This window comes from Salvelinus alpinus, chromosome 2 (assembly GCF_045679555.1).
Source record: "Salvelinus alpinus chromosome 2, SLU_Salpinus.1, whole genome shotgun sequence".
NCBI classification, from domain to species: Eukaryota; Metazoa; Chordata; class Actinopteri; order Salmoniformes; family Salmonidae; genus Salvelinus; species Salvelinus alpinus.
Window position 1 is genome coordinate 100000471 of NC_092087.1, and position 22229 is coordinate 100022699.

Consider the following 22229-nt stretch of genomic DNA (forward strand, 5'->3'; position numbering starts at 1 on the left):
GATGGATTCAACTTGAATGAAAAAGGCTACGAGAATATAAAGTTATTTTAAATTACAAACCGGGTATTTCGGGTCCTGGATGCTGATTGGCTGAAAGCCGTGGTATATCAGACTGTATATCACGGGTTCTAATTCTCTTAGTAACCAGTTTATGATATCAATAAGGTTGTGTTGAGGGTTTGTGGTATATGGCCAGTATACCACGGCTAATGGGTTTTCACAGAGGGAAGGAATTAAGAAAGAAAACACAAAATGGCACCCCATTTCCTGTCTAAGACACTGCTTTCGACCAGAGCCCTATGAGCACTGGCCTAAAGGAGTCCACTATATAGGGATTAGGTCGTTATTTCCTACAGACTCCCATATTGTATATTCATTGTTTTACTGGTGTTGACTTGAATCACATGATGCCTCGTGTTGTCTTTGTCATGTCCACCTAATAAACAGGTGATTGTTGATAACATGGTTTCAAAATCAATTCAAATCAAATGTTATTGGTTACATACACATGGTTATCAGATGTTATTGGTCACATACACATGGTTAGCAGATGTTATTGGTCACATACACACGGTTAGCAGATGTTATTGGTCACATACACACGGTTAGCAGATGTTATTGGTCACATACACATGGTTATCAGATGTTATTGCGAGTGTAGCGAAATGCCTGTGCTTCTAGTTCCGACAGTGCAGCAATATCTAACAAGTAATCTAACAATTCCACAACAAATACCTAATACACACAAATCTAAGTAAAGGAATGGAATAATAATGTGTACATATAAATATATGGATGAGCAATGTCAGAGCGGCATAGGCAAGATGCAATAGATAGTATAGAATACAGTATATACATACGAGATGAGTAATGCAAGATACGTAAACATTATTAAAGTGACTAGCAATCTATTTATTAAAGTGGCCAATGATTTCAAGTCAGTATGTTGGCAGCAGCCTCTCTGTGTTAGTGATAGCTGTTTAACAGTCTGATGGCCTTGAGATTGAAAAACATTTTCTGTCTCTCGGTCCCAGCTGTGATGCACCTGTACTGACCTCGCCTTCTGGATGATAGCGGGATGAACAGGCAGTGGCTCGGGTGGTTGTTGTCCTTGATGATCTTTTTGGCCTTTCTGTGACATCGGGTGCTGTAGGTGTCCTGGAGGGCAGGTAGTTTGCCCCCAGTGATGCGTTGTGCAGACCACACCACCCTCTGGAGAGCCCTGCGGTTATGAATGAGTGCAGGGTTAGTCGGAAGGGTGTTTTTAAAATATTTTATTTTACTATTTTCCCATTTTGTATCACAAAGTATCATGGATTTATATTAAAGTCCAGTTGGTGTCGGTAATGCAACATATTGGATGCCAACCGGCGTTAGATCCCAAAGAAGAAGAAGAAGCAGAATGCGACGTCATCGATCTGCTGCCAGTAGAATTGTGGTCAAAATGTAAACATCAGAAGGAAAATCACAGACTATATGATCAGAGTTATTAAAAGCAGCCAGGTATATTATAAATGCATATATAGACAATTTATATTCGCTTTGCAGATAGGCATAGTCAGCAATATAGCTGCTAGATGGCTAGGTCCACATGGGTAGCTAGCTAGGTTAGCACATGCTGATCTAGCTACGCTAACGTTTAGCTTGCTTTGTACACCGCTATCTAGCTACGCTAACGTTTAGCTGCTTTGTACACCACTATCTAGCTACGCTAACGTTTAGCTTGCTTTGTACACCGCTATCTAGCTACGCTAACGTTTAGCTTGCTTTGTACACCACTATCTAGCTACGCTAACGTTTAGCTTGCTTTGTACACCGCTATCTAGCTACGCTAACGTTTAGCTGCTTTGTACACCACTATCTAGCTACGCTAACGTTTAGCTGCTTTGTACACCGCTATCTAGCTACGCTAACGTTTAGCTGCTTTGTACACCGCTATCTAGCTACGCTAACGTTTAGCTGCTTTGTACACCGCTATCTAGCTACGCTAACGTTTAGCTGCTTTGTACACCGCTATCTAGCTACGCTAACGTTTAGCTGCTTTGTACACTGCTATCTAGCTACGCTAACGTTTAGCTGCTTTGTACACCGCTATCTAGCTACGCTAACGTTTAACTTGCTTTGTACACCGCTATCTAGCTAGATCTGTTATAGTGTTCATTGTATACTGTAATATGAGGTTTATTTTCCCAACTTTGCTACACGTTCAAGCTGTGAATGTGTATTTCCAGGATCTGTAAATCGATTGAACTGATTTGGGTCCCCTACACAACGTGAACAGAATAGCTAGCTAAGCTAAGTAGCCAACTAACTAGCTAAACGGCTAACAGAGCTATGGTCACGTTCCAGGCTTCTTTGTAGACGGCTGCCAGATCTCACAACGCCTGGTGACGTGTTTTAAATATCAGCTAATAATTACAGATGAGTGTTTTGATGTATAAATCTTTTTTTTACAGGTACTCTAAAGTCCTGCCATTGACTGCATTGTTGTTGTTGCCACACGAGCAGGACAATATGAATCCACTCAGTTCAGAGAAGGAAACGTTGATTGATGAAATTGAACAGAGTTTATTCACTTTAACTGTGGACAATTTACGTTACCTGTGTGAACGTCATGGCAACGATGGATTGGAAATTAAAGGGATGAATCATCGCTTATTAAGACGTAAAGTCATGGAGGAAATGTGGGACAATACGGAGTCAATGAAATCAGAGGAGCAGGGAATGTCTTGGTTACTCCGACTTAAAGAGGACATCAGGAGGATGCTGGAGGATGCTAGTGATGAGGAAATTAGTCCCAGCAAGTCCGATGATGATGATGATGCTGTAGACTATGAAGAAGAATGCGACAAAGAGGACAGCGATTGGTTGCCTAGCAATGGACTGAAGGCGGAACACTTGAGTTCCAGCCAATCCGATGATGACGCTGCAGACTGCGACAAAGACTGGGACGTGGAGGAAAATGATTGGTTGGCTAGCGATGGGCTGGAAGCAGAGTCAGATCCGGAGAGGCACACTCCAGAGCAGAGAGTAAGACACATGAGTATTTATTTTTCCAGTCATAAAAGTATTCCTTGTCCTCCTTCTATAAATGCATTGGAGGAGAAGATTCAAGGTTCATCCTCTTGGAATTTCTCCTCCAATGTTTTTTGAAAAGGAGTCAAAGTAACCAAGGGTGAGAGGAATCAAGGAAAGACTTTTGAGATCACCTTATGAGAGTATTACTCACGCTGATTAAGTCTGTCTCTTTTTTAAATGATTTCCAGGACAAGCCTCCCCCGCAACCCTCCCCTTTGTCAGAGTGCCCAGGTCGTGCCTTTCCCAGTAGTACCTTACTGCAGGGCCAGAAGAGGGTGTCCGTGCGGCTAGTCGACTGCAGGAAAACACAGGGGCAGAGTGGCCATATAATACACAAGACATCACAGACAGGAGAGAAACCCCACAGCTCGTCTAATGCTGAACAACACAAAACCCTCTCAGGAGACAGTTCTAGCTCCCATATCTGTGATCACTGTGGGAAGAATTTTACCACAGCAAGAAGTCTACAACTACACATACAGTACCTGAAGAGATTCAGTGATACCGTCACTGCAGAGAAACCACACGTGTGCTCTGAATGCGGAAAAGGATTCTCTCAGGCCTACAGTCTTAAGATACATTGGAGAACTCATACTGGGGAGAAACCGTATGTTTGTTGTCAGTGTGGGAAGGGTTTCACTGAATCTGGAACCTTAAAGAGACACATCAGAACTCACACAGGTGAGAAACCTTTCCACTGCCCTCGTTGTGGGAAGGACTTTATTGAATCTGGAGGTTTGAAGAAACACATCAAAAGAGCTCACCCAGGAGAGGAGGTCGTTGTCCCTCAGAAGAGCGTCCATACAGGAGAGAAACCTTCCCATTTCTCCTCTGACGACTGTGGGATGAGCTTTGCTACCTCACGCGAACAGAGACTACAACGGAGAAAACACACAAGAGAGAAGCTTCGCAGCACGCCTGATGCTAAGCAACGTAAGGAACCCCTCTCAGGAGATGGCTCCCATATCTGTGATCATTGTGGGAAGAGTTTTATCACAGCACGAAGTCTAAAACTACACCTACAGTACCTGAAGAGATACAGAGATAACTTGACTGGAGAGAAACCACACGTGTGCTCTACATGCGGAAAGGGATTCAGTGAGGCTGGAAGTCTTAAGAGACACCTGAGAACTCATACTGGGGAGAAACCGTATGTCTGCCATCATTGTGGGAAGGACTACAATGATTCTGGAAACTTACAGAAACACATCAGAACCCACACAGGTGAGAAACCTTACCACTGCTTGGATTGTGGGAAGAATTTCCGTGTAAAAATAAGCCTGAAACATCACCAGGAAATTGTTCACACAGAACACCCTCACCGTTGTGGTCAATGTAAGAAGAGTTTCATAACTGCAGAAAGACTGGAATCACACATAAAAACACGACACCCGCCAAGTGATCCTCTGAAGAACCCACACGTGTGCTCTGAATGTGGAAGGGGATTCAGATATGCCGACAATCTTAAAATACACCTGAGAATCCATACTGGGGAGAAACCGTACGTCTGCCCTCGTTGCGGTAAGGATTTTACTCAATCTGGACTCTTACAGAGACACATGAGAACTCACACGGGAGAGAAACCCTATCACTGCTCAGTGTGCGGGATGAAGTTTCGTCATACAATCTCGCTAAAGCAGCACCACCTGAAGAACCACAAGGGGGAGACACTGGGTCCAGTCCGTATGCATCAAGGCCCTCTTCCATGCCCCCACTGTGGGGAGAAGTTCTCTACCAAGGCTCTTCTAAAGGATCACCTGCAGAAGACCCACAATAGCAGAGTCCACTGCCCACAGTGCGACAAGACTTTCTCCACTAAACGTAATTTACTAGTCCACCAGAGGAAACACACTGGAGAGAGGCCTTACCTTTGCCCTCAGTGTGGGAAGAGTTTCTCCCTGACAGGTAGTTTAAAACTTCATCTCCGGATTCATGCTGGTGAGAAGCCTTACCGCTGTACTTACTGTGACAAGAGCTTCACAAGTAAGAGCCACTGCACTCTTCACCTGCGAATCCACACTGGAGAGAAGCCGTACCAATGCCCTGACTGCGGGAGGAGGTTTCGTGACGGGAATGTCCTGAAAAACCACCGGCGGACCCACACAGGAGAGAAACCGTTTCAGTGCCGCTTGTGTGATAAAGCTTTCGCCCAGTTGAGCAGCCTGAAGAAACATCAGGAGACACACAGGCAAACTCAGCCTGTCTCTGTCCCAAGACTCCCTAATCCCTACCTACCACACAATCAGCATGTCCCTTATCCCTACCCACATCAGACACCATTGTAACCTGGTTCACACCTGTCCAATCCCTTATAGATGTGTTTACTACTTCAAGGAGACAAGATGTGAAGGATTTGTTTTTTTTAAAGGGGGGTATATTTGATGTTGTAATTGTTTTTAATGGAGACAGGTTAGAAGTAGAGGGGGAGACAGATGAGCAGGGAAGACAGTGAAGAGTAGATGCAGGGATTGAACCCTGGTCTCCAGTGAGGAGGCTGAGGCATACATAGAGCATCCAGCTGTGTTACCACAAGACTACAGGCTATGTACTACAGCTGGGACATTAAACCCTAAACGATCCCAAAATGTTCGCACATACCAATCACTTATTGCAGGGCGTTTTGCTCGGTCATTCATTGCGATAAATAACCCTTATACTAGAACGTTTCAAATGAAACAAGTTTGTTAATATGGGTGATTGTTAATGGGACAATTCATGGCTAGAACCATCAAACTAGAAGTAGTATTTTTAAAAGGATAATTGATGAAAACTGTGGTGCACGTTGATGTTATAAACGTTTTGTTCTATATGTCGTTATCCACGTCAGTTCAAGCAATTAATGGCGATTATGGAGATTTGTGACCATATCGCCCGCAGCTCTACTGTGCATCTCTAAAGTATTGGAACAGAACCCTAGACTTAGAACCCCCGTCGAAACCCCGACCTATCACGCACCCTTTGGCCCTCACCTTTCCATGTTGACAGATCTAGGGGGAGGGATTTGGGACCAGATGACTTGAGGGAATCAAAAGACAAACAGATGGAAATAGAACTCTACAACTGAACAAAAAAAAGTCCTGTTTCTCCACCCTTTTCCAGGAGTGGCACCGTCCCTGACATGGATTTACAAGCATGGGATTGTTACAAGCATTGGCTGGAGAGAGCTTCCGCCTATTGTCAAATCCATATCGAGAATAGGAGAATCTCAATTCCTCGCGTCGGCTTCTCAAAACCCATTGGATGAGAAGGTCAGAGGTCCCCCTCCGCTCTGACTTTCTTATCCAATGGGGTTTTGAGAAGGAGAGAGGACGCGAGGAATCAAAGGCAATTGAGATTCTCTCAAAGTGTGCAAATTTGCACACTTGTGGAGAATCGGGACACCCGCCCATGAAGTAGAACTCGATACAACTGACTTCCTCTCACTGGACCAATGGACAAAGTATTGGTTCAGGTGTGTTCTGATTCCAGGTTCTGAAAGGCTCGTCTACAAACATTCTAAATGACTCACCCTGGGTAGAATTCCACGGTGGTGCTTCCTGTATATATATTACTGGGAAAGGTATTGCACTTTTTCTGTTTCAAACATCTATTATTATACTCTGCTCACATTCTTGCCTCGGGGTTTTTTTGTATTAACGGTTGACAGTTAAATCAAATTGTATTGGTCACATACACAGTTTACAGCAGGTATAACAGATGCAGGGATATGTGAATGTGCTCCCTCAACGATACAGTACATATCAACAATAAGAGTCCAGTCAATAACACGTAGTAGTAGAGGTAGTATGGGTAGTAGTAGTAGAGGTAGTATGGGTAGTAGTAGTAGAGGTAGTATGGGTAGTAGTAGTAGAGGTAGTATGGGTAGTAGTAGTAGAGGTAGTATGGGTAGTAGAGGTAGTATGGGTAGTAGAGGTAGTATGGGTAGTAGTAGAAGAGGTAGTATGGGTAGTAGTAGAAGAGGTAGTATGGGTAGTAGAGGTAGTATGGGTAGTAGTAGAGGTAGTATGGGTAGAAGAGGTAGTAGAGGTAGTATGGGTAGTAGAGGTAGTATGGGTAGTAGTAGAGGTAGTATGGGTAGAAGAGGTAGTATGGGTAGTAGTAGAAGAGGTAGTATGGGTAGTAGTAGAAGAGGTAGTATGGGTAGTAGAGGTAGTATGGGTAGTAGAAGCAGAGGTAGTATGGGTAGTAGAGGTAGTATGGGTAGTAGAGGTAGTATGGGTAGTAGTAGAAGAGGTAGTATGGGTAGTAGTAGAAGAGGTAGTATGGGTAGTAGTAGAAGAGGTAGTATGGGTAGTAATATAAGAGGTAGTATGGGTAGTAATAGAAGAGTTAGTATGGGTAGTAGTATGGGTAGTAGTAGAACAGGTAGTAGAGGTAGTAGAGGTAGTATGGGTAGTAGAGGTAGTATGGGTAGTAGTAGAAGAGGTAGTATGGGTAGTAGTAGAAGAGGTAGTATGGGTAGTAGTAGAAGAGGTAGTATGGGTAGTAGTAGAAGAGGTAGTATGGGTAGTAATAGAAGAGTTAGTATGGGTAGTAGTATGGGTAGTAGTAGAACAGGTAGTATGGGTAGTAATAGAAGAGTTAGTATGGGTAGTAGCAGAAGAGCTAGTATGGGTAGTAGTAGAAGAGGTAGTATGGGTAGTAGCAGAAGAGGTAGTATGGGTAGTAGTAGATTCGTTAGTATGGGTAGTAGTAGAAGAGGTAGTATGGGTAGTAGTAGAAGAGGTAGTATGGGTAGTAGCAGAAGAGCTAGTATGGGTAGTAGTAGAAGAGGTAGTATGGGTAGTAGTAGAAGAGGTAGTATGGGTAGTAGAGGTAGTATGGGTAGTAGTAGAAGAGGTAGTATGGGTAGTAGTGGTAATGGACTGGATTTACACACATAACGTGGATCTAAAGATATGTTGTCCATTTTAAAGGGTGGTTTGCATTTAATATGTTGTCCATTTTAAAGGGTGGTTTGCATTTAGTATGTTGTCCATTTTAAAGGGTGGTTTGCATTTAGTATGTTGTCCATTTTAAAGGGTGGTTTGCATTTAATATGTTGTCCATTTTAAAGGGTGGTTTGCATTTAGTATGTTGTCCATTTTAAAGGGTGTTTTGCATTTAATATGTTGTCCATTTTAAAGGGTGGTTTGCATTTACAGCCGAACATCAACCAGAGGTAATAAAATGGTGACAGTAAACACTGTTGTTGAAGTAATTCTTTACGACCAACAGAAGCTTTGTGCAGAAGGGACGTAGTTTCCTTCTTATAAAATATATCAGGAACGAAACACGTAACAGACAGACGAGCAAGTGGTGGGGAATATAACATGTCTGAAGAAGATGGCTTCTACCGGTCCTTATTTATTTGGTAAGAATCAAACAAAACAATGTTTGACAGATACAGATGAAGAGTCAGGTGGTCGTGATTCATTTGGTAGGGACAGATACAGATGAAGAGTCAGGTAGTCGTGATTCATTTGGCAGGGACAGATACAGATGAAGAGTCAGGTGGTCGTGATTCATTTGGTAGGGACAGATACAGATGAGGAGTCAGGTGGTCGTGATTCATTTGGTAGGGACAGATACAGATGAAGAGTCAGGTGGTCGTGATTCATTTGGCAGGGACAGATACAGATGAAGAGTCAGGTGGTCGTGATTCATTTGGCAGGGACAGATACAGATGAGGAGTCAGGTGGTCGTGATTCATTTGGTAGGGACAGATACAGATGAAGAGTCAGGTGGTCGTGATTCATTTGGCAGGGACAGATACAGATGAAGAGTCAGGTAGTCGTGATTCATTTGGCAGGGACAGATACAGATGAAGAGTCAGGTGGTCGTGATTAATTTGGTAGGGACAGATACAGATGAAGAGTCAGGTGGTCGTGATTAATTTGGCAGGGACAGATACAGATGAGGAGTCAGGTGGTCATGATTCATTTGGTAGGGACAGATACAGATGAAGAGTCAGGTAGTCGTGATTCATTTGGCAGGGACAGATACAGATGAAGAGTCAGGTGGTCGTGATTCATTTGGTAGGGACAGATACAGATGAGGAGTCAGGTGGTCGTGATTCATTTGGTAGGGACAGATACAGATGAAGAGTCAGGTGGTCGTGATTCATTTGGCAGGGACAGATACAGATGAAGAGTCAGGTGGTCGTGATTCATTTGGCAGGGACAGATACAGATGAGGAGTCAGGTGGTCGTGATTCATTTGGTAGGGACAGATACAGATGAAGAGTCAGGTGGTCGTGATTCATTTGGCAGGGACAGATACAGATGAAGAGTCAGGTAGTCGTGATTCATTTGGCAGGGACAGATACAGATGAAGAGTCAGGTGGTCGTGATTAATTTGGTAGGGACAGATACAGATGAAGAGTCAGGTGGTCGTGATTAATTTGGCAGGGACAGATACAGATGAGGAGTCAGGTGGTCATGATTCATTTGGTAGGGACAGATACAGATGAAGAGTCAGGTGGTCGTGATTCATTTGGCAGGGACAGATACAGATGAAGAGTCAGGTGGTCGTGATTCATTTGGTAGGGACAGATACAGATGAAGAGTCAGGTGGTCGTGATTAATTTGGCAGGGACAGATACAGATGAGGAGTCAGGTGGTCGTGATTAATTTGGCAGGGACAGATACAGATGAAGAGTCAGGTGGTCGCGATTCATTTGGCAGGGACAGATACAGATGAAGAGTCAGGTGGTCGTGATTCATTTGGTAGGGACAGATACAGATGAGGAGTCAGGTGGTCGTGATTCATTTGGTAGGGACAGATACAGATGAAGAGTCAGGTGGTCGTGATTCATTTGGCAGGGACAGATACAGATGAGGAGTCAGGTGGTCGTGATTCATTTGGTAGGGACAGATACAGATGAAGAGTCAGGTGGTCGTGATTCATTTAGCAGGGACAGATACATATGAAGAGTCAGGTGGTCGTGATTCATTTGGAGTCAGGTGGTCGTGATTCATTTGGTAGGGACAGATACAGATGAAGAGTCAGGTGGTCGTGATTCATTTGGTAGGGACAGATACAGATTAAGAGTCATTCTACTTAGCACACTCATTTACAGCATCAGTAGTTCTTTGTTTGGGCTTTTAAAATAATAAAATAAAATAATAAACAATGAAAAACTTCAGACAATGTTTGTGCTTCAGACATTTACAGAGGTATTCCTTTAAATTCCATTGTTTATGTCCTTTTATGTATCATAGGAAATGTAGTAAACCATATATGCAAGTGTAATTAATAACTTTACCATGCTCAAAGGTTGTTTATTTTGTCATTGGAAAACCTTCCTGGTCTTTGTGGTTGAATCTGCGTTTGAAATTCACTGCTCGACTGAGGGACCTTACAGATAATTGTATGTGATGTGTATAGAGATGAGGTAGTCATTCAACAACCATGTTAAACACTATTATTGTACACAGAGTGAGTCCATGTGACTTGTTAAGCACATTGTTACTCCTGAACTTATTTAGGCTTGCTGTAACAAAGGGGCTGAACACTTAACTGACTCAAGACATTTCAGCTTTTCATTTTTAATGAATTTGTAAAAATGTCGAAAGCATAATTCCACTTTGAAATTATGGGGTATTGTGTAGGCCAATGACAGAAAATATAAATTTAATCCATTTTAATTTCAGGCTGTAACACAACAAAATGTGGAATAAGTCAAGGGGTGAGAATACTTTCTGAAGGCTCTGTAACTCAAACCAGTCATGACTTGAATGGCTAAATTACTGTCGGACAGTAATAGCTGATTTATGCTTGATCCGTCGATGCTGTCCAGAGGCTCTGTATGGAGGGTGTGACGCAATTGCGGAGCCTCCGGAGACGAAATCGAGCGCACCGCATCGCCGTGCACCTCTCAAATGTTGTAACAATGCAGAGGCCTCCGTATAACTCCGCATTGACATGATTGGTTGAAGGTAGGTGGGGGTGGGAGGTCATGTATGAACAAAAACACACTTCCTTGACAACTTCCTTAACAACAGCTTGGCGAAGCGCAAGAAGAATAGGTGGAGCTCCTCCTCACCACTCTGTTATTATTATTACATGTAGGTGGAGCTCCTCCTCACCACTCTGTTATTATAACATGTAGGTGGAGCTCCTCCTCACCACTCTGTTATTATTACATGTAGGTGGAGCTCCTCCTCACCACTCTGTTATTATTACATGTAGGTGGAGCTCCTCCTCACCACTCTGTTATTATTACATGTAGGTGGAGCTCCTCCTCCTCCTCACCACTCTGTTATTATTACATGTAGGTGGAGCTCCTCCTCACCACTCTGTTATTATAACATGTAGGTGGAGCTCCTCCTCACCACTCTGTTATTATTACATGTAGGTGGAGCTCCTCCTCACCACTCTGTTATTATTACATGTAGGTGGAGCTCCTCCTCACCACTCTGTTATTATTACATGTAGGTGGAGCTCCTCCTCACCACTCTGTTATTATTACATGTAGGTGGAGCTCCTCCTCATCACTCTGTTATTATTACATGTAGGTGGAGCTCCTCCTCACCACTCTGTTATTATAACATGTAGGTGGAGCTCCTCCTCACCACTCTGTTATTATTACATGTAGGTGGAGCTCCTCCTCATCACTCTGTTATTATTACATGTAGGTGGAGCTCCTCCTCATCACTCTGTTATTATTACATGTAGGTGGAGCTCCTCCTCACCACTCTGTTATTATAACATGTAGGTGGAGCTCCTCCCCACCACTCTGTTATTATTACATGTAGGTGGAGCTCCTCCTCATCACTCTGTTATTATAACATGTAGGTGGAGCTCCTCCTCATCACTCTGTTATTATAACATGTAGGTGGAGGTCCTCCTCACCACTCTGTTATTATTACATGTAGGTGGAGCTCCTCCTCACCACTCTGTTATTATTATTACATGTAGGTGGAGCTCCTCCTCATCACTCTGTTATTATAACATGTAGGTGGAGGTCCTCCTCACCACTCTGTTATTATTACATGTAGGTGGAGCTCCTCCTCACCACTCTGTTATTATAACATGTAGGTGGAGCTCCTCCTCACCACTCTGTTATTATTACATGTAGGTGGAGCTCCTCCTCATCACTCTGTTATTATTACATGTAGGTGGAGCTCCTCCTCACCACTCTGTTATTATTATTACATGTAGGTGGAGCTCCTCCTCACCACTCTGTTATTATTACATGTAGGTGGAGCTCCTCCTCACCACTCTGTTATTATAACATGTAGGTGGAGCTCCTCCTCATCACTCTGTTATTATAACATGTAGGTGGAGCTCCTCCTCACCACTCTGTTATTATTACATGTAGGTGGAGCTCCTCCTCATCACTCTGTTATTATAACATGTAGGTGGAGCTCCTCCTCACCACTCTGTTATTATTATTACATGTAGGTGGAGCTCCTCCTCACCACTCTGTTATTATTACATGTAGGTGGAGCTCCTCCTCATCACTCTGTTATTATTACATGTAGGTGGAGCTCCTCCTCATCACTCTGTTATTATTACATGTAGGTGGAGCTCCTCCTCATCACTCTGTTATTATTATAACATGTAGATGGAGCTCCTCCTCACCACTCTGTTATTATTACATGTAGGTGGAGCTCCTCCTCACCACTCTGTTATTATTATTACATGTAGGTGGAGCTCCTCCTCACCACTCTGTTATTATTATTACATGTAGGTGGAGCTCCTCCTCACCACTCTGTTATTATTACATGTAGGTGGAGCTCCTCCTCATCACTCTGTTATTATTACATGTAGGTGGAGCTCCTCCTCATCACTCTGTTATTATTACATGTAGGTGGAGCTCCTCCTCATCACTCTGTTATTATTATTACATGTAGGTGGAGCTCCTCCTCATCACTCTGTTATTATTATTACATGTAGGTGGAGCTCCTCCTCATCACTGTTATTATTACATGTAGGTGGAGCTCCTCCTCATGACTGTTATTATTACATGTAGGTGGAGCTCCTCCTCATCACTGTTATTATTACATGTAGGTGGAGCTCCTCCTCACCACTCTGTTATTATTATAACATGTAGGTGGAGCTCCTCCTCACCACTCTGTTATTATAACATGTAGGTGGAGCTCCTCCTCACCACTCTGTTATTATTATTACATGTAGGTGGAGCTCCTCCTCACCACTCTGTTATTATTACATGTAGGTGGAGCTCCTCCTCACCACTCTGTTATTATTACATGTAGGTGGAGCTCCTCCTCACCACTCTGTTATTATAACATGTAGGTGGAGCTCCTCCTCACCACTCTGTTATTATTACATGTAGGTGGAGCTCCTCCTCATCACTGTTATTATAACATGTAGGTGGAGCTCCTCCTCACCACTCTGTTATTATTACATGTAGGTGGAGCTCCTCCTCACCACTGTTATTATTACATGTAGGTGGAGCTCCTCATCACTGTTATTATTATAACATGTAGGTGGAGCTCCTCCTCACCACTCTGTTATTATTATTACATGTAGGTGGAGCTCCTCCTCACCACTCTGTTATTATTATTACATGTAGGTGGAGCTCCTCCTCATCACTCTGTTATTATTACATGTAGGTGGAGCTCCTCCTCACCACTCTGTTATTATTACATGTAGGTGGAGCTCCTCCTCACCACTCTGTTATTATAACATGTAGGTGGAGCTCCTCCTCACCACTCTGTTATTATTATTACATGTAGGTGGAGCTCCTCCTCATCACTCTGTTATTATTACATGTAGGTGGAGCTCCTCCTCACCACTCTGTTATTATTACATGTAGGTGGAGCTCCTCCTCACCACTCTGTTATTATTACATGTAGGTGGAGCTCCTCCTCACCACTCTGTTATTATTATTACATGTAGGTGGAACTCCTCCTCATCACTGTTATTATTACATGTAGGTGGAGCTCCTCCTCATCACTGTTATTATTACATGTAGGTGGAGCTCCTCCTCATCACTGTTATTATTACATGTAGGTGGAGCTCCTCCTCATCACTGTTATTATTACATGTAGGTGGAGCTCCTCCTCACCACTCTGTTATTATTATTACATGTAGGTGGAGCTCCTCCTCATCACTCTGTTATTATTACATGTAGGTGGAGCTCCTCCTCATCACTCTGTTATTATTATTACATGTAGGTGGAGCTCCTCCTCATCACTCTGTTATTATTATTACATGTAGGTGGAGCTCCTCCTCATCACTCTGTTATTATTATTACATGTAGGTGGAGCTCCTCCTCATCACTCTGTTATTATTATTACATGTAGGTGGAGCTCCTCCTCATCACTCTGTTATTATTACATGTAGGTGGAGGTCCTCCTCACCACTCTGTTATTATTATTACATGTAGGTGGAGCTCCTCCTCATCACTCTGTTATTATAACATGTAGGTGGAGCTCCTCCTCACCACTCTGTTATTATTACATGTAGGTGGAGCTCCTCCTCACCACTCTGTTATTATTATTACATTTAGGTGGAGCTCCTCCTCATCACTGTTATTATTACATGTAGGTGGAGCTCCTCCTCATCACTGTTATTATTACATGTAGGTGGAGCTCCTCCTCACCACTCTGTTATTATTACATGTAGGTGGAGCTCCTCCTCATCACTCTGTTATTATTATTACATGTAGGTGGAGCTCCTCCTCATCACTCTGTTATTATTATTACATGTAGGTGGAGCTCCTCCTCATCACTGTTATTATTACATGTAGGTGGAGCTCCTCCTCATGACTGTTATTATTACATGTAGGTGGAGCTCCTCCTCATCACTGTTATTATTACATGTAGGTGGAGCTCCTCCTCACCACTCTGTTATTATTATAACATGTAGGTGGAGCTCCTCCTCACCACTCTGTTATTATAACATGTAGGTGGAGCTCCTCCTCACCACTCTGTTATTATTATTACATGTAGGTGGAGCTCCTCCTCACCACTCTGTTATTATTACATGTAGGTGGAGCTCCTCCTCACCACTCTGTTATTATTACATGTAGGTGGAGCTCCTCCTCACCACTCTGTTATTATAACATGTAGGTGGAGCTCCTCCTCACCACTCTGTTATTATTACATGTAGGTGGAGCTCCTCCTCATCACTGTTATTATAACATGTAGGTGGAGCTCCTCCTCACCACTCTGTTATTATTACATGTAGGTGGAGCTCCTCCTCACCACTGTTATTATTACATGTAGGTGGAGCTCCTCATCACTGTTATTATTATAACATGTAGGTGGAGCTCCTCCTCACCACTCTGTTATTATTATTACATGTAGGTGGAGCTCCTCCTCACCACTCTGTTATTATTATTACATGTAGGTGGAGCTCCTCCTCATCACTCTGTTATTATTACATGTAGGTGGAGCTCCTCCTCACCACTCTGTTATTATTACATGTAGGTGGAGCTCCTCCTCACCACTCTGTTATTATAACATGTAGGTGGAGCTCCTCCTCACCACTCTGTTATTATTATTACATGTAGGTGGAGCTCCTCCTCATCACTCTGTTATTATTACATGTAGGTGGAGCTCCTCCTCACCACTCTGTTATTATTACATGTAGGTGGAGCTCCTCCTCACCACTCTGTTATTATTACATGTAGGTGGAGCTCCTCCTCACCACTCTGTTATTATTATTACATGTAGGTGGAACTCCTCCTCATCACTGTTATTATTACATGTAGGTGGAGCTCCTCCTCATCACTGTTATTATTACATGTAGGTGGAGCTCCTCCTCATCACTGTTATTATTACATGTAGGTGGAGCTCCTCCTCATCACTGTTATTATTACATGTAGGTGGAGCTCCTCCTCACCACTCTGTTATTATTATTACATGTAGGTGGAGCTCCTCCTCATCACTCTGTTATTATTACATGTAGGTGGAGCTCCTCCTCATCACTCTGTTATTATTATTACATGTAGGTGGAGCTCCTCCTCATCACTCTGTTATTATTATTACATGTAGGTGGAGCTCCTCCTCATCACTCTGTTATTATTATTACATGTAGGTGGAGCTCCTCCTCATCACTCTGTTATTATTATTACATGTAGGTGGAGCTCCTCCTCATCACTCTGTTATTATTACATGTAGGTGGAGGTCCTCCTCACCACTCTGTTATTATTATTACATGTAGGTGGAGCTCCTCCTCATCACTCTGTTATTATAACATGTAGGTGGAGCTCCTCCTCACCACTCTGTTATTATTACATGTAGGTGGAGCTCCTCCTCACCACTCTGTTATTATTATTACATTTAGGTGGAGCTCCTCCTCATCACTGTTATTATTACATGTAGGTGGAGCTCCTCCTCATCACTGTTATTATTACATGTAGGTGGAGCTCCTCCTCACCACTCTGTTATTATTATTACATGTAGGCGGAGCTCCTCCTCATCACTCTGTTATTATTACATGTAGGTGGAGCTCCTCCTCATCACTCTGTTATTATTATTACATGTAGGTGGAGCTCCTCCTCATCACTGTTATTATTACATGTAGGTGGAGCTCCTCCTCATCACTGTTATTATTACATGTAGGTGGAGCTCCTCCTCACCACTCTGTTATTATTACATGTAGGTGGATCTCCTCCTCACCACTCTGTTATTATTATTACATGTAGGTGGAGCTCCTCCTCATCACTCTGTTATTATTACATGTAGGTGGAGCTCCTCCTCATCACTCTGTTATTATTATTACATGTAGGTGGAGCTCCTCCTCATCACTGTTATTATTACATGTAGGTGGAGCTCCTCCTCATCACTGTTATTATTACATGTAGGTGGAGCTCCTCCTCATCACTGTTATTATTACATGTAGGTGGAGCTCCTCCTCACCACTCTGTTATTATTATTACATGTAGGTGGAGCTCCTCCTCACCACTCTGTTATTATAACATGTAGGTGGAGCTCCTCCTCATCACTCTGTTATTATAACATGTAGGTGGAGCTCCTCCTCGCAACTCTGTTATTATAACATGTAGGTGGAGCTCCTCCTCACCACTCTGTTATTATTACATGTAGGTGGAGCTCCTCCTCATCACTCTGTTATTATTATTACATGTAGGTGGAGCTCCTCCTCATCACTATGTTATTATTATTACATGTAGGTGGAGCTCCTCCTCATCACTCTGTTATTATTATTACATGTAGGTGGAGCTCCTCCTCACCACTCTGTTATTATAACATGTAGGTGGAGCTCCTCCTCATCACTCTGTTATTATTACATGTAGGTGGAGCTCCTCCTCACCACTCTGTTATTATAACATGTAGGTGGAGCTCCTCCTCATCACTCTGTTATTATAACATGTAGGTGGAGCTCCTCCTCACCACTCTTATTATTACATGTAGGTGGAGCTCCTCCTCACCACTCTTATTATTACATGTAGGTGGAGCTCCTCCTCATCACTCTGTTATTATAACATGTAGGTGGAGCTCCTCCTCACCACTCTGTTATTATTACATGTAGGTGGAGCTCCTCCTCACCACTCTGTTATTATTACATGTAGGTGGAGCTCCTCCTCACCACTCTGTTATTATAACATGTAGGTGGAGCTCCTCCTCACCACTCTTATTATTACATGTAGGTGGAGCTCCTCCTCACCACTCTTATTATTACATGTAGGTGGAGCTCCTCCTCACCACTCTGAGAACTCTGAGGAAGCTGACGGATGGAGGGCCGTCAGAAACAGAACAGATGGTACCGAGAGCGGAGGAAGCTGACGGATGGAGGGCCGTCTGAGAAACAGAACAGATGGTACCGAGAGCGGAGGAAGCTGACGGATGGAGGGCCGTCTGAGAAACAGAACAGATGGTACTGAGAGCGGAGGAAGCTGACGGATGGAGGGCCGTCTGAGAAACAGAACAGATGGTACTGAGAGCGGAGGAAGCTGACGGATGGAGGGCCGTCTGAGAAACAGAACAGATGGTACTGAGAGCGGAGGAAGCTGACGGATGGAGGGCCGTCTGAGAAACAGAACAGATGGTACTGAGAGCGGAGGAAGCTGACGGATGGAGGGCCGTCTGAGAAACAGACCAGATGGTACTGAGAGCGGAGGAAGCTGACGGATGGAGGGTCGTCTGAGAAACAGAACAGATGGTACTGAGAGCGGAGGAAGCTGACGGATGGAGGGTCGTCTGAGAAACAGAACAGATGGTACTGAGAGCGGAGGAAGCTGACGGATGGAGGGTCGTCTGAGAAACAGAACAGATGGTACTGAGAGCGGAGGAAGCTGACGGATGGAGGGCCGTCTGAGAAACAGAACAGATGGTACTGAGAGCGGAGGAAGCTGACGGATGGAGGGCCGTCTGAGAAACAGAACAGATGGTACTGAGAGCGGAGGAAGCTGACGGATGGAGGGCCGTCTGAGAAACAGAACAGATGGTACTGAGAGCGGAGGAAGCTGACGGATGGAGGGCCGTCTGAGAAACAGAACAGATGGTACTGAGAGCGGAGGAAGCTGACGGATGGAGGGCCGTCTGAGAAACAGAACAGATGGTACTGAGAGCGGAGGAAGCTGACGGATGGAGGGCCGTCTGAGAAACAGAACAGATGGTACTGAGAGCGGAGGAAGCTGACGGATGGAGGGCCGTCTGAGAAACAGAACAGATGGTACTGAGAGAGGAGGAAGCTGACGGATGGAGGGCCGTCTGAGAAACAGAACAGATGGTACTGAGAGCGGAGGAAGCTGACGGATGGAGGGCCGTCTGAGAAACAGAACAGATGGTACTGAGAGCGGAGGAAGCTGACGGATGGAGGGCCGTCTGAGAAACAGAACAGATGGTACTGAGAGCGGAGGAAGCTGACGGATGGAGGGCCGTCTGAGAAACAGAACAGATGGTACTGAGAGAGGAGGAAGCTGACGGATGGAGGGCCGTCTGAGAAACAGAACAGATGGTACTGAGAGCGGAGGAAGCTGACGGATGGAGGGCCGTCTGAGAAACAGAACAGATGGTACTGAGAGCGGAGGAAGCTGACGGATGGAGGGCCGTCTGAGAAACAGAACAGATGGTACTGAGAGCGGAGGAAGCTGACGGATGGAGGGCCGTCTGAGAAACAGAACAGATGGTACTGAGAGCGGAGGAAGCTGACGGATGGAGGGCCGTCTGAGAAACAGAACAGATGGTACTGAGAGCGGAGGAAGCTGACGGATGGAGGGCCGTCTGAGAAACAGAACAGATGGTACTGAGAGCGGAGGAAGCTGACGGATGGAGGGCCGTCTGAGAAACAGAACAGATGGTACTGAGAGAGGAGGAAGCTGACGGATGGAGGGCCGTCTGAGAAACAGAACAGATGGTACTGAGAGCGGAGGAAGCTGACGGATGGAGGGCCGTCTGAGAAACAGAACAGATGGTACTGGGAGCGGAGGAAGCATGTCAGTCAGAGTCGGAGAGACAGTCAGATCCGCAGCCTCGGCAACGCACCTCACCGTCCCCTGGCGTCGAGTTTGCGCCGGCTTTGTTGATGCTGGTTAGCCACTCCTCTGTCCTGTATACATGATATACGTGGTGTTTCCTAACGATTACAGATCATTCATTTTTTTTAATCCCACCTCTCTCTGTAGACCACCCTCTCTTGATTTCCATAGGACATATATATTTTTTCAACTCTGTGCTGTGATGTCTTACATAAAATGAAGTCACTGCTTAAGTTAATTTAACCAGCACTGTCCCCCATGGTAGTTTCTTGGGTCTGCCTAACTGCTGTTTAGGTCCAGTGCTTTATATATTTCAGTCTTTCAGACATCCACAGCTGCATTCCTTAATATTCTATTGTTTATGTCCATTAATGGGAAATGTATAATCAAGATGAACATAACTATGTTGCTGGTGATCAGGAGAGACACTACACAAGTACATTTTTCCCGTCCCATTTGTCAGTTTGGCAGTTGCTTCGGTCTGCCTAACTGCCGTTTAGGTCCTATGGGTTTGCCATCATGTCTCTTCTTGTGTGAATAAAGGTTTGCTCTACAGCTGAAACGCTTCCCACATTCAGTGCACAGGTATGGTTTCTCTCCTGTGTGAACTCTCTGGTGGATTTTGAAAGTTCCTTCTCTACTGTATGTCTTCCCACAGATGGAGCAAAGGTATGGCTTCTCTCCAGTGTGTGTCAGTAAATGACTTTTTAAGTATGCTTTTTTCACGAAACTATTTCCACACACAAGGCAGCTGTAGGGTCTCTCTCCAGTGTGTGTTCGCTGGTGAATTTTAATGTAGCTTTCATTGACGAAACATTTCCCACAGTCAGGGCAAGAGTAAGGCTTCTCTCCAACATGTTTTAACTGGTGGTCTTGGATTTGCCCTTTCTCAGTGAACTCAGCCCCGCAAAGGGAGCATTGGTAAGACGGCTTCTTACTGGTGTGAGTTTTCATGTGTTTTTTTAGTGCTGGTAGAGTTTGGCATATCTCCCCACAATCTATGCAATTATGAAATGTCTTAGCTGTGTGCTTCTTCTGGTGTTGCTCGGGTTCTCCTGACGTAGAGGGACTGTCCTCTCCAGCGGACCACAATGCATTCAATCCTGCGTGGAGGACATGATGTGAGATAATGTAAAGTCAGTCAAACCGGCATGTACTTCGTGAAGAAGTAAGAAAGTCTTCCTAGGACAGATGACAAATGTTTCCATAGTTATTACTGGGACAGAAGACAAATGTTTCCATAGTTACATTTTTCTCTTTTCAGAGCTACTCAACATTTAAAAAAAATAAAAAATCTGATAAAACTGTTAAAATTTCAAAATGTGTAATGTCTGAAGTATATTCTTTTCACAATAAACTCAAGCTGACAAACGTTTCCATAGTTACTGCTATGCATAGTTATTACTGGGACAGATGACAAATGTTTCCATAGTTACTGCTATGCATAGTTATTACTGGGACAGATGACAAATGTTTCCATAGTTACTGCTATGCATACTTATTACTGGGACGGTAATATAAGACTTCTTCTCACCTCTGTGTGTTTTCATGTGTGTTTTCAGATTTCCTTTCTGTGTGAATCCCCTGCCGCACACAGAGCAACCGTGAGGTTTCTCTCCTGTGTGTGTTCTCATGTGCCTCTTCAGTTTCATGGCTTCCGTTAGTTGTTTTCCACAAACTACACAGTCGTGAGACTTCTTAGCTTTGGGATTCTTCTGGTGTTGTACAGGTATTCCTGACGCAGGAAAAGAAAGAGATTGACCGTGTCCGAATACCCCATACTAGTCTACTACATACTTAAAAACGGCACACTCATTTCGGCGTTTGTTCTAGCGGAATTCACGCGTGTTTTCCTGACTCACGTGTCTGACCGCAGCTGGTAATCAGATAAAGTGACGCGCTGTACCAAAATGAACAATAGTGAAGACGTACTATAACACTTTTCTTTTCCGCATACTATTTAGTACGCTGGGATGGGTATTCGGACACGGCCACCGTGTCGGTTTACTAGTAAAAGGCCAACGTGTTTTTTTTTTTTTTTTTTTTTTTTTTTTTTTTTAAACGTGAGTTATCACTGGTCACATTCCAGGCTGACTGCATTGCAGACGCATGCCAGACCTCACGATGCATGGATAGGTGGTTAACATAAATATTATCATCAAAACACGTCATACGATACGGCAATCTGACGCCCGACTGTGCAGTCGATGACACGGCACGCAACCATTGGCTGATGCAATGCAACGTCTGCAATGTACAGTACCATTCAAAAGTTTGGACACACCCTATTCATTCAAGGGTTTTTCATAATTTTTTACTATTTTCTACATTGTAGAATAATAGTGAAAACATCAAAACTATGAACACATATGGAATCATGTAGTAACCAAAAAAGTGTTTAAAAAAATAATAATCCTAATTTATTTTATATTTGAGATTCTTCAAAGTAGCCACACTTTGCCTTGATGACAGTTTCTTCAAGTGCAGTCGTAAAAACCGTCAAGCACTATGATGAAACTGGTTCTCATGAGGAACGCCACAGGAAAGGAAGACCCAGAGTTACCTCTGCTGCAGAGGATAAGTTCATTAGAGTTAACTGCACCTCAGATTGCAGCCCAAATAAATGCTTCAGAGTTCAAGTAACAGACACATCTCAACATCAACTGTTCAGAGGAGACTGTGTGAATCAGGCCTTCATGGTCGAATTGCTGCAAAGAAACCACTATTAAAGGACACCAATAATAAGAAGAGACTT

General features: G+C 43.9%; 1 protein-coding gene across 1 annotated transcript; it reads left to right on the forward strand.

Moving 5' to 3' along the window:
• The first annotated feature begins 1394 nt into the window (after positions 1-1394).
• On the forward strand, positions 1395-8279 carry LOC139545927 (zinc finger protein 420-like). The gene is made up of 3 exons (XM_071354185.1): positions 1395-1503; positions 2457-3030; positions 3267-8279. Exons 2-3 carry the CDS (start codon positions 2515-2517, stop codon positions 5361-5363), a joined length of 2613 nt encoding a protein of 870 aa, XP_071210286.1. The 5' UTR covers positions 1395-1503; positions 2457-2514; the 3' UTR covers positions 5364-8279.
• The last annotated feature ends 13950 nt before the right edge of the window (positions 8280-22229 follow it).